Source organism: Hoplias malabaricus, chromosome 1 (genome assembly GCF_029633855.1).
Source record: "Hoplias malabaricus isolate fHopMal1 chromosome 1, fHopMal1.hap1, whole genome shotgun sequence".
Taxonomy (NCBI): Eukaryota; Metazoa; Chordata; class Actinopteri; order Characiformes; family Erythrinidae; genus Hoplias; species Hoplias malabaricus.
The window spans coordinates 52,124,005-52,141,015 of NC_089800.1; the positions used below are offsets into that span (position 1 = coordinate 52,124,005).

At 43.5% G+C, this 17,011-nt stretch overlaps 2 protein-coding genes across 3 annotated transcripts; both read right to left on the minus strand.

The window, feature by feature from the left end:
* Window positions 1–5,450: 5,450 nt before the first annotated feature.
* rab38a (RAB38a, member RAS oncogene family) lies at window positions 5,451–16,974 on the minus strand. Of its 2 annotated transcripts, XM_066666616.1 has the most exons (4): window positions 16,963–16,974; window positions 9,217–9,403; window positions 7,024–7,304; window positions 5,451–5,860 (listed from the first exon to the last, which is right to left on the minus strand). In XM_066666616.1, exons 1-4 carry the CDS (start codon window positions 16,972–16,974, stop codon window positions 5,708–5,710), a joined length of 633 nt encoding a protein of 210 aa, XP_066522713.1. In that variant the 3' UTR covers window positions 5,451–5,707. The 2 variants fall into 2 exon arrangements, with proteins under 2 accessions (XP_066522713.1, XP_066522706.1); XM_066666609.1 differs by lacking the exon at window positions 16,963–16,974 and having other exon boundaries at window positions 9,217–9,412.
* ctsc (cathepsin C) lies at window positions 11,332–16,900 on the minus strand. Its single transcript, XM_066666597.1, has 7 exons — window positions 16,592–16,900; window positions 15,538–15,683; window positions 14,357–14,529; window positions 14,087–14,239; window positions 13,123–13,241; window positions 12,910–13,041; window positions 11,332–12,812 (listed from the first exon to the last, which is right to left on the minus strand). The coding sequence occupies exons 1-7, from the start codon at window positions 16,740–16,742 to the stop codon at window positions 12,313–12,315; spliced, it is 1,374 nt and encodes a 457-aa protein (XP_066522694.1). The 5' UTR covers window positions 16,743–16,900; the 3' UTR covers window positions 11,332–12,312.
* Window positions 16,975–17,011: the final 37 nt, after the last annotated feature.

The window sequence follows — 17,011 nt, forward strand, 5'->3', positions numbered from 1 at the left end:
CGTACCCATAGTGTAATAAATACTATATAACGACTGAACCTTTTTGAAAGTTCTAGCAATCCATAACTATTTAGAAGTTTCCAAACTGTTAGCAACGGTAACTAGGGGGGCGTGGCTTGCGTGGTGTTCGACGTTAGTAGAAATATATATAAGGAGGAGACACCCAGACCTCATTATCCAACGGGAGAAACGCGAGAGTAGATGGAAGTCTGAGTTAACTCCTGAAAAATGTTGTAGGGGACATTTTTAATGGGAACAGGTAAAGTGTGATTTGATATAAGATATAAAGCTTAATCTGAGACTGGAACATATGAGCCAGCAGCTTTTGTTAAGGTGGAAAGGTCGAAAATGAGAACTTATTTAAGTAAGGACTAAAGGTGTAACTTACAGGGAATTGTGTTCTGCTTTTTATAGAGTATAATTATGAATGTCCTTAAATACTGAGTGTAATTCATGTAAAGGGAATGTTTATAGTGAAAATAAATGAGGAAAAGAGCCTTTACACGGAGTTAGTGATAGTAAGGAGCAGTTTGAATACACGTAGATATTAAACATAAATATAATAAAAGGAAATTTAGTTTTTCAAAGTTCAGTAATAGGGCGGCACGGTGGTGCAGCAGGTAGTGTCGCAGTCACACAGCTCCAGGGACCTGGAGGATGTGGGTTCGATTCCCGCTCCGGGTGACTGTCTGTGAGGAGTTGGTGTTTTCTCCGCGTGGGTTTCCTCCCACAGTCCAAAAACACAGCTGGTAGGTGGATTGGTGACTCAAAAGTGTCCGTAGGTGTGAATGTGTGTGTTGCCCTGTGAAGGACTGGCGCCCCCTCCAGGGTGTATTCCTGCCTTGCACCCAATGATTCCAGGTAGGCTCTGGACCCACCGCGACCCTGAACTGGATAAGCGGTTACAGATAATGGATGAATGAATGAAAAATTTCAGTAATTGCATTTCCCAATTATGAATGTTTACGTGAGAGTTAGATGAAATTACATGTGTTATATTAGTTGGTGACGTATTATTATACACTAAAAAAATAAATAAATACGCTAAAAAAATAAATAAATAAAGGGAACACTAAAATAAAACATCCTAGATCTCAATGAAGTTGAAAATCTTTATTTGTTACATAGTGGAATGCGTTGAGAACAAAATAACAAAAGCGATCAATGTAAATCCAAATTATTATCCCACAGAGGCCTGGATTTGTAATCCGACTCAAAATAAAAGTGGAAAATCAAATTACAGGCTGATCCTACTTGGTCAGTGTAAATTCCTCGAGACACGTTAAAAAGAGGCTCAGTAGTGTGTGTGGCCTTCACGATGAGGCGGCAGAGGTCCTCCTGAGGGATCTCCTCTCAGACCTGGATTAAAGCATCAGTCAACAGCTGGACAGTCTCTGGTGCACCGTGGCGTTGGTAGATGATGTCGCAGATGTGCTCAGTTGGATTCAGGTCTGGGGAAGGGGCAGGACAGTCCATAGCATCAATGCCTTCATCACGCAGGAACCGCTGACACACTCCAGCCACATGAGGCCTAGCATTGTTATGTATCAGAAGGAACCCAGGGCCCACTGCACCAGCATATGGTCTCACTATGGGTCTGACTATCTCATCCCGGTACCTAATGGCAATCAGAGTACCTCTGGCTAGCACAGGGCTGTGCGGCCCTCCAAAGAAATGCCTCCCCACAGCATTACTGACCCACTGCCAAACCAATCGTGCTGGAGGATGCTGCAGGTGGCAGAACATTCTCCACAGCGTCTCCAGACTCTGTCACAGCTGTCACATGTGCTCAGTGTGAACCTGCTCTCATCTGCGAAAGGCACAGGGCAACAATGGAGAATCTGCCAATCTTGGTGTTCTCTGGCAAATGCCAGTTGCCCTGCACAGTGTTGGGCTGTAAGCACAAGCCCCACTTGTGGACATCGGGCCCTCGTACCATCCTCATGGAGTCCATTTGCGCAGAAACATGGATATTAGTGGCCTGCTGGAGGTCATTCTGCAGGGCTCTGGCACTGCTCCTCCTGTTCCTCCTTGCACAAAGGAGAAGGTAAATGTCCTGCTGCTGGGTTGTTGCCCTCCTACGGCTCCCTCCACGTCTCCTGGTGTACTGGCCTGTGTCCTGGTACCTCCTCCATGCTCTGGACACTGTGCTCACAGACACAGCAAACATTCTTGCCACAGCTCGCATTGATGTGCCATCCTGGATGAGCTGCACCACCTGAGCCACTTCTGTGGGTTGTATACACCAACTCATGCTTCCTCCAGGGGTGAGAGCACTGACAAAATGCAAAAGTGACCAAAACACCAGCTAGAAAAGATGAGAACAGAGAAATGGTCTGTGGTCACCACCTGCAGAACCACTCTTTTTTTAGCGGTTGTCTTGCTAATTGCCTCTCATTTCTACCTGTTGTCTGTTCCATTTGCACAACAGCAGGTGAAATTGATTCACAATCGGTGTTACTTCCAACTGGACCAGCTGATTTCACAAATCTGTAATTGACTTGGAGTTACACTGTGTTGTGTTCCCGTTATTTTTTTTAGTAGTGTATTATAATAATATTTAAGAGTATGGTAGGCCTTAGAGTGAACTGTTAGATATCTGTATGTTATTGCTAATATGATTATCTCAATTAAGCTTTTGAGTCTCCAATCCACCTACCAACGTGTGTTTTTGGAGCCCACGTAGACACAGGGAGAACACACCAAACTCCTCACAGACAGTCACCCGGAGGAAACCCACGCAGACACAGGGAAAACACACCACATTCCTCACAGACAGTCACCCGGAGGAAACCCACGCAGACACAGGGAAAACACACCACATTCCTCACAGACAGTCACCTGGAGGAAACCCACGCAGACACAGGGAGAACACACCACACTCCTCACAGACAGTCACCCGGAAGAAACCCACGCAGACACAGAGAGAACACACCACACTCCTCACAGACAGTCACCCGGAGCAGTGACTGCGACACTACCTGCTGTTCCCAACCTGGGAGCTCAGCACCATCTTTACAGCTGAGTCAGAGTCTTTCCTCCGCTCCTCTTCGGCTCAATGGCGAGGGAGATGTGCTGGATGAGATGAGCTCTCCTGATCTCCCATCTCCTAGACCCAGTGAGGACTCTCCCAGTGGAACAGGACCAGCAGCAGAAGAGAGACAGCAGATGGTGAGTAACAGCTAAGAGATCGGTTAATCACGCAGCTGCACGGGGAGAGGGCACTCGGGGGCAGCTGTGGATTAACAGAGGTGCTGCTCTAGCAGTCTCACTGTACACTGATAAGAAAAAACATTAAAAAAAACCCTCCTTCTCTCCACACTCACTGTCCTTTTTTTATCAGCTCCACTGACCACACAGGTGCACCTTGTAGCTTTACAATTACATTGTAGTCCATGTGTTACTCTGCATAATTTGTTAACCCTTTTCACCATGTTCTTCAAAGGTCAGGACCCCCATTTAAACTGGCTTCATGCCTTACGCCTCATTTCCCTCACCTTACACTCAGCTGAACACAGTTGACTTGCAGTTGCTGTACTTTTCCACTAGATGGCAACAGAGTAACACTTCAGAAAAGGGTGTCCTCTGAATAACTGCTTCAGCAAATCGGATAATAATTATCATTAGAAGAACGACAGAGTAATAGAAGTGATTATATTGATAATAAATGAATAAATAATTAAACCTGTGCAGGACAGTGGTGCTGCCGGGAGAGTTGCTGTCCCGCGCTGTCTGGGGGTCCTGGGTTCAGTCTTGGGTCACTGTTAGGAGTGTGGTGTGTTCTCCCTGTGTCTGCATGGGCTCACTCCAGATGTCCAGACATGGGGAGAACACACTAAACCCCGCTCAGACTCGAGCCCACAACCCCAGGTCCCAGGAGCTGTGTGACTGCGCCATTGTGCCGCCCCAAAATTGGGATATTTAGATTCTAATTCCGGAAGTGAAACCATTATAATTCATGTTATTACATTGTCCATCTGATTTTGGCCTAATCCAGAATGCGATGTGACCAGCAACCATTTGCCATCGAGCCACCAAACAGATATGTTTTGCTTCTCAGAAGGACACTGCCTTGAGTCTCAGGATGTAGCAGACACTTTGGTAGCGATGCATTCATTCTTTAATCAATAGAAAACCAGGGCCCAGATCAGTGTATAGGAACCTGCTGTGACAACACGGAGTGAACAGGTGAAAACAACAGTGTGAGATGAAAGAGAAACTGGAAGGTTGGTGTTTTCAGAAGCAGATGTTCGTTATGAGACATGCTTTCAGCTTCGTTTGATGTTTCTTCCGAAAGTGTGTGTGTGTGTGTCAGATGTGTCCCGAGCTGAGATCAGAACTCACACTAATGAACTCGGATTAAAGCCACTGTTCTTTAAAACCATCCAGGTTCTCTCCCTTCAGCAAAAGTGTAGATCAGTCACAATGATGGGTTTCTGAAGTTTGTTAATATGGCTCCCCCTGCCATTGTTGGGTGCAATTAATATTTACAGAACTGTCCTGAAATCAAGTTACATAGTGCGTCTTCTGCAGTGCTGAGTCTGGAGTAGCAACGACAAAGACTGTATTCACCCTGTTACAGCTCAGTGGAGCGTCACAATGAGTTTGAAGGTGGAAATATAAAGTAAAACTACTACATAGTGTTTTACATAAAATCTGGGTTGAAACAAAAGGATTACAGTTTTTTAAATGCACAGTCAGGATTGAGTTCACTAGCCGACAGCCTCCTGTGTCACTGATGAAGCACTAGAGGACGACCGACACACACTGTGCAGCGACAGGTGAGCTACTGTCTCTGACTTTACGTCTACAAAGTGGACCAACGAGGGAGGAGTGTCTCACAGAGTGGACAGTGAGTGGACATAGGGTTTAAAAACTCCAGCAGCACTGCTGTGTCTGATCCACTCACACCAGCACAACACACACTAACACACCACCACCACGTCAGTGTCACTGCAGCGCTGAGAATAATCCACCACCACATCACACCTGCTCTGTGGGGGTCCTGAAAGGGGGCTGATATTTAAACACCAGACAGTGCACTGCGTAGAGTCGTTTACACTTTAATCACAGCAGTATGTACACAACAAACTTCATATACAACCAACTATATCACAATATCATACATCACATTTCATAATAAATATAACCCGGGGGGGGATTATGATTAAGGGAAGAAGGGAAAAAGAGGAAAGGACAGCGGGTGGAGAAAAGTATTAGGGGAGAAGAGAGAAAGAAAAGAAGGGAGAGGTAGTGAGGGAGGAGAGAAAGAGGGGACAGGAGGTAGAGAAAAGCATTGGGGGGAGAGATGGAGAGGGAAAGAAAAGTGGAGGGACAGAGGGAGGACAGACAGATGGAGAGTTGTGTGTCTGTTGCCATGGAAACCAAGACACAGAAATTATGCTCTTGTTGCCTTCAGGTCGATGGCCTAGAAAAGAACACATATATTATTTATTTCTTTAGTCCTGTCTCTAGTGATGTGTGGGGGTCTTTTAAGAATCGCTAGGTATCTTTTAGGGGTCACTGAGGATCACAGGGTTTTACTGGGGACCACGCTGGGTATTTTAGGGGCCCCAGTGTCTTTTATGGGCCACTGTGTGTGTTTTAAAGGTCATTAGGTGTGTTTTATGGGTGACTGGTGTATTATACAAGTCATTTGGTGTCTTTCCCAGGTCAGGGGGGTGTTTTACAAGTCCCGGGGGGGTCACTAGGACCTGAGGCAGCCAGAACATGAAGACCCTCGTCCCTCGTCCAGGTTTGGTGAGACAGTGTCTGGAACCTGGGCCTTGGTCAGTTCAGTTTCATTCGCCAGAATATGTTTCACCAGACAATCAGCGGCTTCATCAATATTAACATTCTCCTAGAGACAGAGAGAGTGGTAGAGACAAAAAAAAGGGATAAAGAGAGTATGATATTGAGTATGAGTTGTATAGTAGGAGAGTGATAAATACAAAATGTGAGTGATAGAGACAAAGAAAGAGTGATAGAGACAAAAAGAGAGACAGAGAGAGTGATAGAGACAAAAAGTGATAAAAACAAAAAGAGTGATAGAGACAAATAGAGAGTGATAAAAACACAAAGAGTGATAGAGACAAATAGAGAGTGATAAAAACAAAAAGAGTGATAGAGACAAATGGAGAGTGATAAAAACAAAAAGAGAGTGATAGAGACAAAAACAGAGTGATAGAGACAAAAAGAGTGATAGAGACAAAGAAAGTGTGATAGAGACAAATAGAGAGTGATAAAAACAAAAAGAGTGATAGAGACAAATAGAGAGTGATAAAAACAAAAAGAGTGTGATAGAGACAAAAAGAGAGTGATAGAGACAAAGAAATTGTGATAGAGACAAAAAGAGTGATAAAAACAAAAAGAGTGATAGAGACAAATAGAGAGCGATAAAAACAGAGTGTGATAGAGACAAAAAGAGAGTGATAGAGACAAATAAAGAGTGATAAAAACAAAAAGAGTGATAGAGACAAAGAAAGTGTGATAGAGACAAAGAAAGTGTGATAGAGACAAAGAGTGATAGAGACAAAAAGAGAGTGATAGAGACAAAGAAAGTGTGATAGAGACAAATAGAGAGTGATAAAAACAAAAAGAGTGTGATAGAGACAAAAAGAGAGTGATAGAGATAAATAAAGAGTGATAAAAACAAAAAGAGTGATAGAGACAAAAAGAGTGATAGAGACAAAAAGAGAGTGATAGAGACAAAGAAAGTATGATAGAGACAAAAAGAGTGATAAAAACAAAAATAGTGATAGAGACAAAGAGAGTGATAGAAAAAAAGAGTGACAGAGAAAAATGAGAGTCAGAAATGAAAGAGACAGAGAGGGAGTGCATGGTAGAGAAAGACAAAATTACACTCATTTCATTTTGCAACAAAAAACTAGGGGCTATTAATTATGCACTGAATATTCAAACAGCGATATTTGCATATTCATTAGACTGCAACTCAACAGGAAGTGCCTGTGATGTTCTGGCGGTGCCACTTCTATCACCAACAGTGAACACACACACACACACCTTGGCGGAGGTTTGGAACCAGGTGATAAAGCCATGTTCCTGACAGAACTGCTCCATCTTGAGGACGTTGTTGGGGAGAAGATCTCGGTTCTGGTCACATTTATTGGCGAGGAGCACAGCCGGCACGGCTTTTTCTCCATCCACGCCCAGCTTCGCGTCCAGGTCCTCCTTCCACTTCACCACCGCCTCAAAAGTATTCGGCCTCGTCACATCGAACACAATGAAGGCCCCCATCGCCTCACGGTAATAAACACGGGTCATGTTCCCAAACCTCTCCTGACCTGCAGGTACAGCATAATTACAGAAAACACAGTGGTGCAGCAGGTAGTGTCTCTGTCACAGCAAACAGTGGTGTGTTCTCCCTGTGTCTGCGTGGGTTTCTTCCGGGTGACTGTCTGGGAGGAGTGTGGTGTGCTCTCCCTGTGTCCACGTGGGTTTCCTCCGGGTGACTGTCTCTGAGGAGTGTGGTGTGTTCTCCCTGTGTCTGTGTGGGTTTCCTCCGGGTGCTCCGGTTTTTCTCAGATGCTCCAAAAATACATGTTGGTAGGTGGATTGGGACGACAAAAATGTCCATAGGTGTGAGGAAATATGAAGGACTATAGAGTTACAGACAGTGAATGAATGAATGAATGAATGAACATAAAGAAAAAAAATTATAAAGGTCAGTTCAGAAAAAAAAACGACTTCACTAAGTTTTTATCCAGGTGCCACCCTTTAAGGTGAATTAAAAATATGAATAGGACACAGAGGAGTGTGTGAGGATTAAAATGTAGATAGCATAATGCTAATCTGTGAGGTATTAGCTTCTGTTGTTGGCCACTTTAGCCTCGTAGCTCCCGTCATTCCAGAACGGCAGGCAACACAACTCAGAGGAACCACATGGCTATAGCCTGGCCCAGGATGAGAATCGTACCATTAATAGAACCATTCTGTACAAAGCATTAACAGAACCATATACAAGATGTTCTCAGTTAGCTCTAGGTTCTACCTTAGCATTCATGCTGTGTTGTACAGTCCTGATTGGTCCTGTGCTCAACTAATCCTGACCCTGGAGGGCATCCATATTTGAGGCCCACATCTAACCTAGGCACAAAACTTGCCGATACCCAGGTGGGCTCCCCCTACAGGCCCAACATGGGTGGGTTGGCTGGGACAGTGTTCTCAGACGCCTGGGTCTAAGTGTGTCCAGAGTTCATTCAGCTCAGTGGAAGCTTAGCCACTCAGTGAATAATAATCTGAAGATATTAATAAGAGAATAATAGAACGACTGCCTCATTAAAACAGGAACACGTTTCAAGGAGCTTTTCCTTTAATCTCATCAGTTTGGATTTTTTTCTCACCACAGTCTCACAGTTCACTCTGTCCCAAGTGTTCAGACTTTTCTCAGTGTTTACAGTTGTCCCATTTGTCCCTTTTGTATTTCACATGTATTTGTATTTCAAGATGATCAGCACACAGTCTCCAACAGCAAGCCTGAGAACCACTGATTCTCTCTCTCTCTCTCTCTCTCTCTCTCTTCTGTGTGTGTGTGTGTGTGCAAATCTCCCTCACATGAGCGAGAGACACATGATTTCTCAAGTGGACTGTGTGAGGTTCAGCACAGAGAGAGAGAAGGAATTCTCACATGAGGAATCCAGACACTCGGCTGTGTTCCAATCTTCACAAACAGCCCAAAGTCCTTCATTCAGCAGAGCTCCCTAAATACTCAACACTTCACAGAAACACCCACAAGTGGACATAAATACTCAAATTGACATAAACACTTAACACAACCTAAATACTCATCATGACATAAAAACTCAACACTGGGCGTAAATACTCAAATACTTATCATGACATAAAAACTCAACACTGGACATAAATACCCATCATGACAAAAATACTCAACACTGGACATAAATATTCAAAACTTCACAGAACCACTCAAGATTGGACATAAATAATCAACACAACATAAATACTCATCATGACACAAATACTTAACCACAACACCCACAATTGGACATAAATACTCAACACTGGACATCAGTACTCAAAGCTGGATGTAAACCCTCAACACTACAAAGAAACACTCACCTCTGGACATAAACATTCAAAGTTGGAAATAAACACTCAACACAGGACAGAAAATTAAACACTGGGCATAGACACTCAACACTGGACAGAAACTGAGTTTTACAGAGTGTTGTTTACCTGCGATGTCCCAAAGCTGCAGCCGGACAGTGTCCTGGTCCAGGGTCAGGACTTTCAGAGCAAAGTCCACTCCGATGGTGGCTCTGTAGTTTGGGGAGAAATTCTGGTGAACGTAGCGTTTGATGATGCTGCTCTTCCCGACGCCCAGGTCCCCAATTACCAGAATTTTATACAGATGTTCCTTCGGCTGCTGCATGCTCAACACAACGTCAACTCTAATCAATACTGATAAATGCTAAAGAACTTTGGTTAATCTAATCAACAATGACCCAGACCAACACACTCTGATCAACTCTAATCAATACTGATCAATACCAATAAACACTGAGAAATGCTGTTTTAAGCTGCGGTGGTGTTTCAGGCCACAGTTTTCAGTGTGTGTGTGTTAGGGATGGAAAGGGAGGGAGGGAGAGAGAGAGTGGGGGAGGTGGAGTAAGTCTCAAACACCCCACCCTGGTTCTGGGCGAGCGAAGGAAGGCGGAGCTGAAACTTGTGATCAGTTGGAGACACAAGACTAGGGTCAGAAGGTCACGTTTCCAACCACATTTAACACAGAGTTGCTTTGTAAAACCCAAGGATCATTCATTCATTCATTCATATCATTCTCGATAAAACAGATTACTTCTTTAAAGCAACACTATATAGTATTTTTACCTTAATGTTTCAGTTTGAAAATCATTGTGATGCACTACTGAGCTGTAATAGGGCGAATAGAGCCTCTGTCATTGCTGCTCTGGGCTCAGCACTGCAAAAACCACACTATGTAACTTTGGAAAGAGGGTAGGAATACAGATGAGTAGGAAATAAGCTTTCGTAAAGTTCCTGGTTAGAAAGTTTAAATCCAGCTCAGTTGTACCACAATTTAGTTAAAGCAATATGAGGTATGATTATTTCCTAGCCTCCTCCAATTTTACATAGTGCCATTTCTGCAGTACTGAGCCCAGTTCAGAAACAGAAATATATTATGGTGCTTTTGCACTGCATGGAACCTACACCGCTGTACATGACTCAGCTCGGCTCTTTTGCTTTTTCCACTGGCCAAATCTGGTCCTGGTCACTGGAGACGGGTACATTTTCAGTCCCAGCTCGCTCCGGGCTGTAGAATGCTGAATGCTGATTGGCCAGAGCCATGTCACTCACCACAAAATGCAGAGCTCATTCAAATCCAGCACAAAACACCACTGGTAAAATCTCTTAAGTTACAGCAGATTTCACATTTATTTTTAATCAGACTCACAGCAGCAGCTTGTAACTTTACCTCAAGGTGTTTTGAAGAGGTTTATATACCAGACATCCCAAGTTGCAAAAACGTATTTCAGGGAGTTACACAACGGACCTGGACCATGACCCCATCCCACCAAAAATGGACCTACAGATTTTGGGGAAGAGAGGTCACATGAAATCTGGAGGCTGCTGGAATCCTGTGCCCAGAGCAATCACCAATAACGTCATGTCTTTACTCCACCACCAATTGACCGTTGGGTGCAACAGATGAAGTGCCCTGAGGCATCAGATTTTAGAACACCATCCATTATCTGTAACCGCTTATCCAATTTTTTAGGGTTGCGGGGGGTCCAGAGCCTACCTGGAATCATCGGGTGCAAGGCGGGATTTTAGAACACCTATTGGCTGAATTTGTGTTGCTACTTAAAAGGTTTCTTTAAGGTTTTTGATTGGCTGTGTTCCTGTCATTCACAAGGGTCATATGGCATCTGAATTTTCACCCTCTGCCACAGAGCAGCCTGTGTCAACATCACCTAGTAGCAAAAAAAACAAAAAAGAAAAGGAAGCTGCCTTTTCAATTATTTTAACATATGTATATGTAATTAGTTCACGATTATAGATAAATATTTACTAAAGAAATAAAAATGTATATTTCCACAAGGGAAGGAGGCACCCTAGCGCCCTCTGTTGTCCAAACACCCCTGCAGCAGAGAACCTATAAAACTTGGAAACCAAATTCAGCTGAAAGCTTTTAGTTAAAGCTGGCTACATGCATCGCTAATCAGTCTGAGACCTGAGCCTAATGCTAAGAGTGTTAAGACACAGAAATGTGTTAAAGAGGAAAACTTGAGACATTCAGAAAAATCCAGTCAAATTATTTTAAAAGCAGTGTTTATTGGACTTTACAATTACAAAAAGGGAAAATAAATGAAACTTGCCAAAGTGGAAAATCCCCAATGAGTTGAAATAAAAACCACAATATTTCACTGAACCTGAGGGAATGGGGGTGGGGAGAGAACCCCACACATTTCAGAACCGAATATAATCACTGTGTCAAACAGGAGAAATAAAAAAACAAAATAAAAATAATAAATCAAGCAAACACTGAAGTCAAGACTTCCCTTTTGTTAGCATCAGCAGCTAGCAACCACTGAGCTAGACACTAGCGGAGGCTAGCAGAAATGCAAATGTGATAATAATCCCTTTGTCAAAGCTAATTATGTTTAGAGATCAGAGTCGATCATTTAAGGCAGCGCTGGCGAAAATAATCGGTATATTGATCGAATTTCAGTTTTGATAAAACACTTAAAACATACACGAAGTCTCAGAGGAAAACCAGACCCAACTCTTCCCACTAATATATTGATTGGCTGAGATGTGGTCATTATTTCATTAAGAACTGTGTTAATGTTCTTTTGCTTCTGGGGCTCCCCCTACAGTTTTAGAGTAATCCCTACCCTCCCCCTAAAGTTACACAGTGCAGTTTCTGCAGTGCTGAGCCACAATAGCAAGGACAGAGGCAGATTCTCCCCTTTACTGCTCAGTGGAGCATCACAATGATTTGGAAGCAATTTTTTTTTTAATATAAAAAATAAAATTCCTTAAAATGCTACACGGGACATATGGAGGTTGATGGAATTAATAGAATTTTGATCTCTAGAAATAAACATCTCAGATGTTCAATGAAATTTTGGGTGAAAACTGGGATACATTTGACTCCCCCCCCCCCCCCCAAAACTCTCACTTTAACCCTTTTACTTCCAGCATGAGAGAAAAAAAGCATTAAATCATTTCCAGAACAGTGCAAGTCGGAGTGATCTAGAACCTTTGTGCTAACAGACCTAGAATCTCAGAGCTGAGAGTTGTTGCACCTCACAGCTGGGGGATGGGTGTTGCCGCGACAGCAATGCTCTCGATGGCACACTCATCGGTTCCACGGCGGATCCTGAAGTACCCGTCCTCGCCCCAGGAGGAGCCCCAGCTGTTCTTGACGATCCAGTACTTCTCTCCGGTTTTGGGGCAGCGTCCGTAGCCCACCAGCAGCACGGCATGGTTGGTGAGCTCAAAGGGGTTAATCGTCCCCCGCAGGCCGGTGTGGTGGTAGATTCCCTCTCTGTAATTCATAAAGTCGGGATACACCTCCAGGGCCACGCCCATAGGGCCGGACTCCACCAGCTCCCGCATCATCGCCACCTCGCTACAGCCTCCGTAAAACCCGCCTACGTAGTGGTAATCGGACACGAAGTAGCGCACACAGCCGGAGGGAAGGTTGCACGGGGAATCTCGAGCCGTGTAGGGAAAACACTTTTCCTCCACGATCCCGAAATCCTGCACGTACTTCCCAATCAGGTATGGAAAACCGCCGTCGCAACCTGGAGGGAAACACCGGATGATGCAAAACAAAAGATTACAGTGAAATTAACAGTGTACTATTTACTGTGTATGTTCATTTTCTGTGTGTGTGTGTACCTTGTGAATACTGGGAGCAGGAGACCACCTGTTGGGGGCTGAACTCTGGGGTCTGTGTGTTGTTTGTTAGGACCCGGACCCTAGACTCCAACATGCCCATGGTCGCAAACGAGTAACAGCTTCCACATGATGCTAAGGGCACACACACGCACGTTAAAAACTAATTATATAAACACATACACAAACGAGAGAGAGAGAGAGAGACAGACACACCTTGGTTCCGAACAGGACTGACATAGTTCACGCCATTGACATCTCTCCAGTCCCAGTGCTCTGGGAGACCAGCAGCCAATCTCAGGGTCTCCCTGGTAACGGAGGCGGAGCGGATGTGCCTTGAAAGTAAAAATAACAATTACCAACAAGAAGGTCTTTAAAAACCTACATGTGTAATACTGAGCACACAGAACTGAAAATATACATTTTAATCCACTATGAACACACACACACACGTGTGGTATGAACTGGGAGAGAAGGAACAGTACTTTCTCCTCCCTCAATATGCACAACAGAACTTTGCTTAAGCAAAGCATTTAGACTAACTTCTCAGGCTGAGATGTGTTAGCCCACCACTGTGTGTGTGTGTGTGTGTGTGTGTGTGTGTGTGTGTTCACTACCACAGATGTGTTAAATATGGGTTAAATCAAGACAACTTTTTGTGATGTACCCAAATCAGAAAACATGGGATAAACAAACTGTTCTGAATTGCCCCACCCCTTCATCTGTGTCTGTCCAATCACAGCGCTTGACCCGTGTTTATGTGAGAGCACAAAGACACGGTTAAATGCCACAAAAAAAACAAAAATTAATGAGTGCAGAGAAATAAGAGCACTGAGTAAAATACGGAGAAAATGAGAACGGAGAAGAAAGAGAACCAAGCAAAAACGACTAAAAACCAGAGTTTCTCTCCTCAGTGCTGTGCGCTTGGGGTCAGGGTCATTATCATTTAAAGGAAATGAAATCATATCAAAATCATTTTTGAAACTTGTAAACTGTCAGGGTCAAGGCTGATAGTAAAGGCAGGGTCCTGCAGCTACAGACTATAGATAAACCACCTAGTGGTCTCTTTCCTCTGACTGACAGGGTAGAGGAAGAAAACCTACAGCTTGGAATATAGCCTTGGCATGCGTTTCCCACATAGTGTGTGTGTGTGTGTGTGTGTGTGTGTGTGTGTACGTACTGTGGTATGCGTGACGAGTGACCCCCCGCTCTCTGGTACATCTCCTGAATGGTGAAAGTCTCGTGTTCTTTATAAACAGCAGCTCTCCACGAACTCTGTACCAAATTGATCTTCTCCACAAGCTCCACATCATTCTGATAGAGCCTCAGGAACCTACAACACAGCACTGCCTTCATCATCATCATCACCACAATCTTCCTTCTCCTCCTCAAGCAAAACACTTCATTATAATCATATATGTAATTGTGTAATTTCTTGGGAGGCTCTTACGGGTTTTGAGCAGGGTTGTGGGCGTGGTTGTGGGCGGGGCTAAGGGCAGGTTTGGGAGGAATGGGGATGATCTTCTTCCCAGTGAAACATGCCCAGTTATTCCCCAAAACATCATGAACCCAACCTGGCATCGTCTGATCGCAGAAACTCACTACAGACCCCTCCTGAGAATACTGAGAGACACAGAGACACACAGACAATCTTTAAGTAAAGCTTCAAACAGCACATCAATGATCAGTCTGTCATCTATGGTTCCTCTCTTTACAACCAAAACCTCTGCATATCCTACTATTCCTGTAGTGTATTACACTCTCCATTCATATGAATATTGTTTAGTGTCACTGCTGACACCAAACAAAATATATATACATTGATAATTTAAATAAATATATAAATGAGACAACTCAAAGCGATAGACACACTCTCCTGACCACAAACATATCAGACCTGACTCAGAGTTGCACTTATGGATTACTTCTCCACTGTTATCTGATTAAAGTTACACAACTTCACAGAAACAGATCAGAGATCAATGATAAACTAAGTGTGAACTCCATTTTAGTTCACGTCTGCACAACGGCATCTTTAACGTGAGTGGATCTACTCTGCTGCTACAGTAACGAGAAATGTGGAGCTGTAAATTCATAACAGCTTCTTTAAAAATAAAAATCTATAAATAAAGTGTAGGTTACTACTTTTTTTAAAAACATGGTCAAAATGTAACATTACTACACAGCTGGGCTGCTGGAGGTTTTGAAAGCCTTCAGTGTCACTGCAGGACTGAAGATTCTACCCAACAAAGGGAAGGGAGGGCATGAATTTATATTTATATATATATATATATATATATATATATATATATATATATATATATATATATATATATATATATATATACACACACACAACACAAATGGTATCTTCTCTGGAGTGGTCCTTTGGGGGTTGTGACCTTTGATGACCAGGGGGTGGAGCAACAGATGGACTACTGGAGTTCCCCAGTTTCTGTTTGGAGAACCAGGTGTGTGTGTGTGTGTGTGTGTGTGTTTGTTCTTCCTGCTTAAAATGTACAGTCTTAGTTTCCCCAAAGGGAAAAATAAAGTATAACTTCCTCAATTCTTTTTCTTTATTATTTTTCTTCTTAAAAAAATAGAAACTCAGGATGAAGTGTAAACACTGACCTTGAAGAAGGCGAACCATTTGTATCCTCTGAGCTCCACCTCAAAGCCCTGGTTATAAATCAGTGTAAAAAACCCAGTGTGTCCCAAATCGTCCACAGCCACTGAGAGTTTCTCCAATGTCACTGTCACAGACTTCACTACAGGACCTGAATAGAGAGAAAACACAAACACAGTAAATATTCAGAGACAAACAATAAATTAGACTAAACATCAGAATGACCTCCTTGTGCACATAGATGTACTTCATGTTTAAAATTAATGCTCAGGACCCCCTTAGAACAACTACTGAGCAAAAAAATCTAAAAGCTCCCAAACTCCAGCAGCACTGCTGTGTCTGATCCACTCGCACAAGCACAACACACACTAACACACCACCACCACGTCAGTGTCACTGCAGCACTGAGAATGATCCACCACCACATCACACCTGCTCTGTGGGGGTCCTGAGTGTTTAAGGACAAGGTGAAAGGGGGCAAACAGTATGAAAGTATGCAGAGCAACAGTCGAACTAGAGTGTGTAACTGCAGAAGTACAAAGTGGCCCTGTATGGTCAGTGAGTGCAGAAATACGAATAAGAATGTGTATGTTTATGTCAATGAGGCAAACAGCGGATTATTTTACAGCTACAAAGCTGAAACCCCATAAACTACAACTCCCATGATGCAGTGCGAGGTCAGCAGACTAGCGGGAAGGTGAAAGCGGAAAATTGGAAAAATAAAACTTAGAATTACATACATATTTAGTTAATAAACGAACCGAATGAACACAAAAATCACCGTACGGATCAGTATCGATCACATATTGATCAATTGTAACGAGACCGTAGCAAGGTTAATGCGCTTCCTGTTAAAGAGGGTTTTTTTTATTTACGGAGGAACGGGAAGTCAGGGGCCTTTAATTCACCCTACATTTATTATAAACCTCCAAATACTAAAATAAAATACATTGAACATTTAATTGGGAACTGGCTATAAAAAAAATAGTGCCTCGGGATACATGAACTTCCCACACATACTGATTAAATTCATGATTATTATTATTAAGGTGTGTTTACCTGGCTGAGTGCAGTTGATGCTGCTGTTTTGTCCTACGTCACTAATTTGAAAGCTCCATGTGCCCAGCAGCTCTTCATAAGTGCAGTTCGCCGGAGTGTCCGAGCGCGCGAGCCCGAAACACACCGCGAGGACGAGGACAAACACTTGCATTTTCTCTCTCTAACACGCGCGCGCACACGCACACACACACACAATAAAACCTGAGCAAATGAACATGAACTCAAACACACACGCTCACTCACTCACTCACACACCTCTGCGCGAGCTACTGTGGCAGTAATATACAGACTCACACACCACTGCCAGATATCAGCTGACCCGGAGTCACATGACGGGGTGGGGGTTGTGGAGTCATGTGATCAGCTTCAACGTGATTACGCATCATCAGTGATTCCAACCTGAGAGAAGAGATTAATACC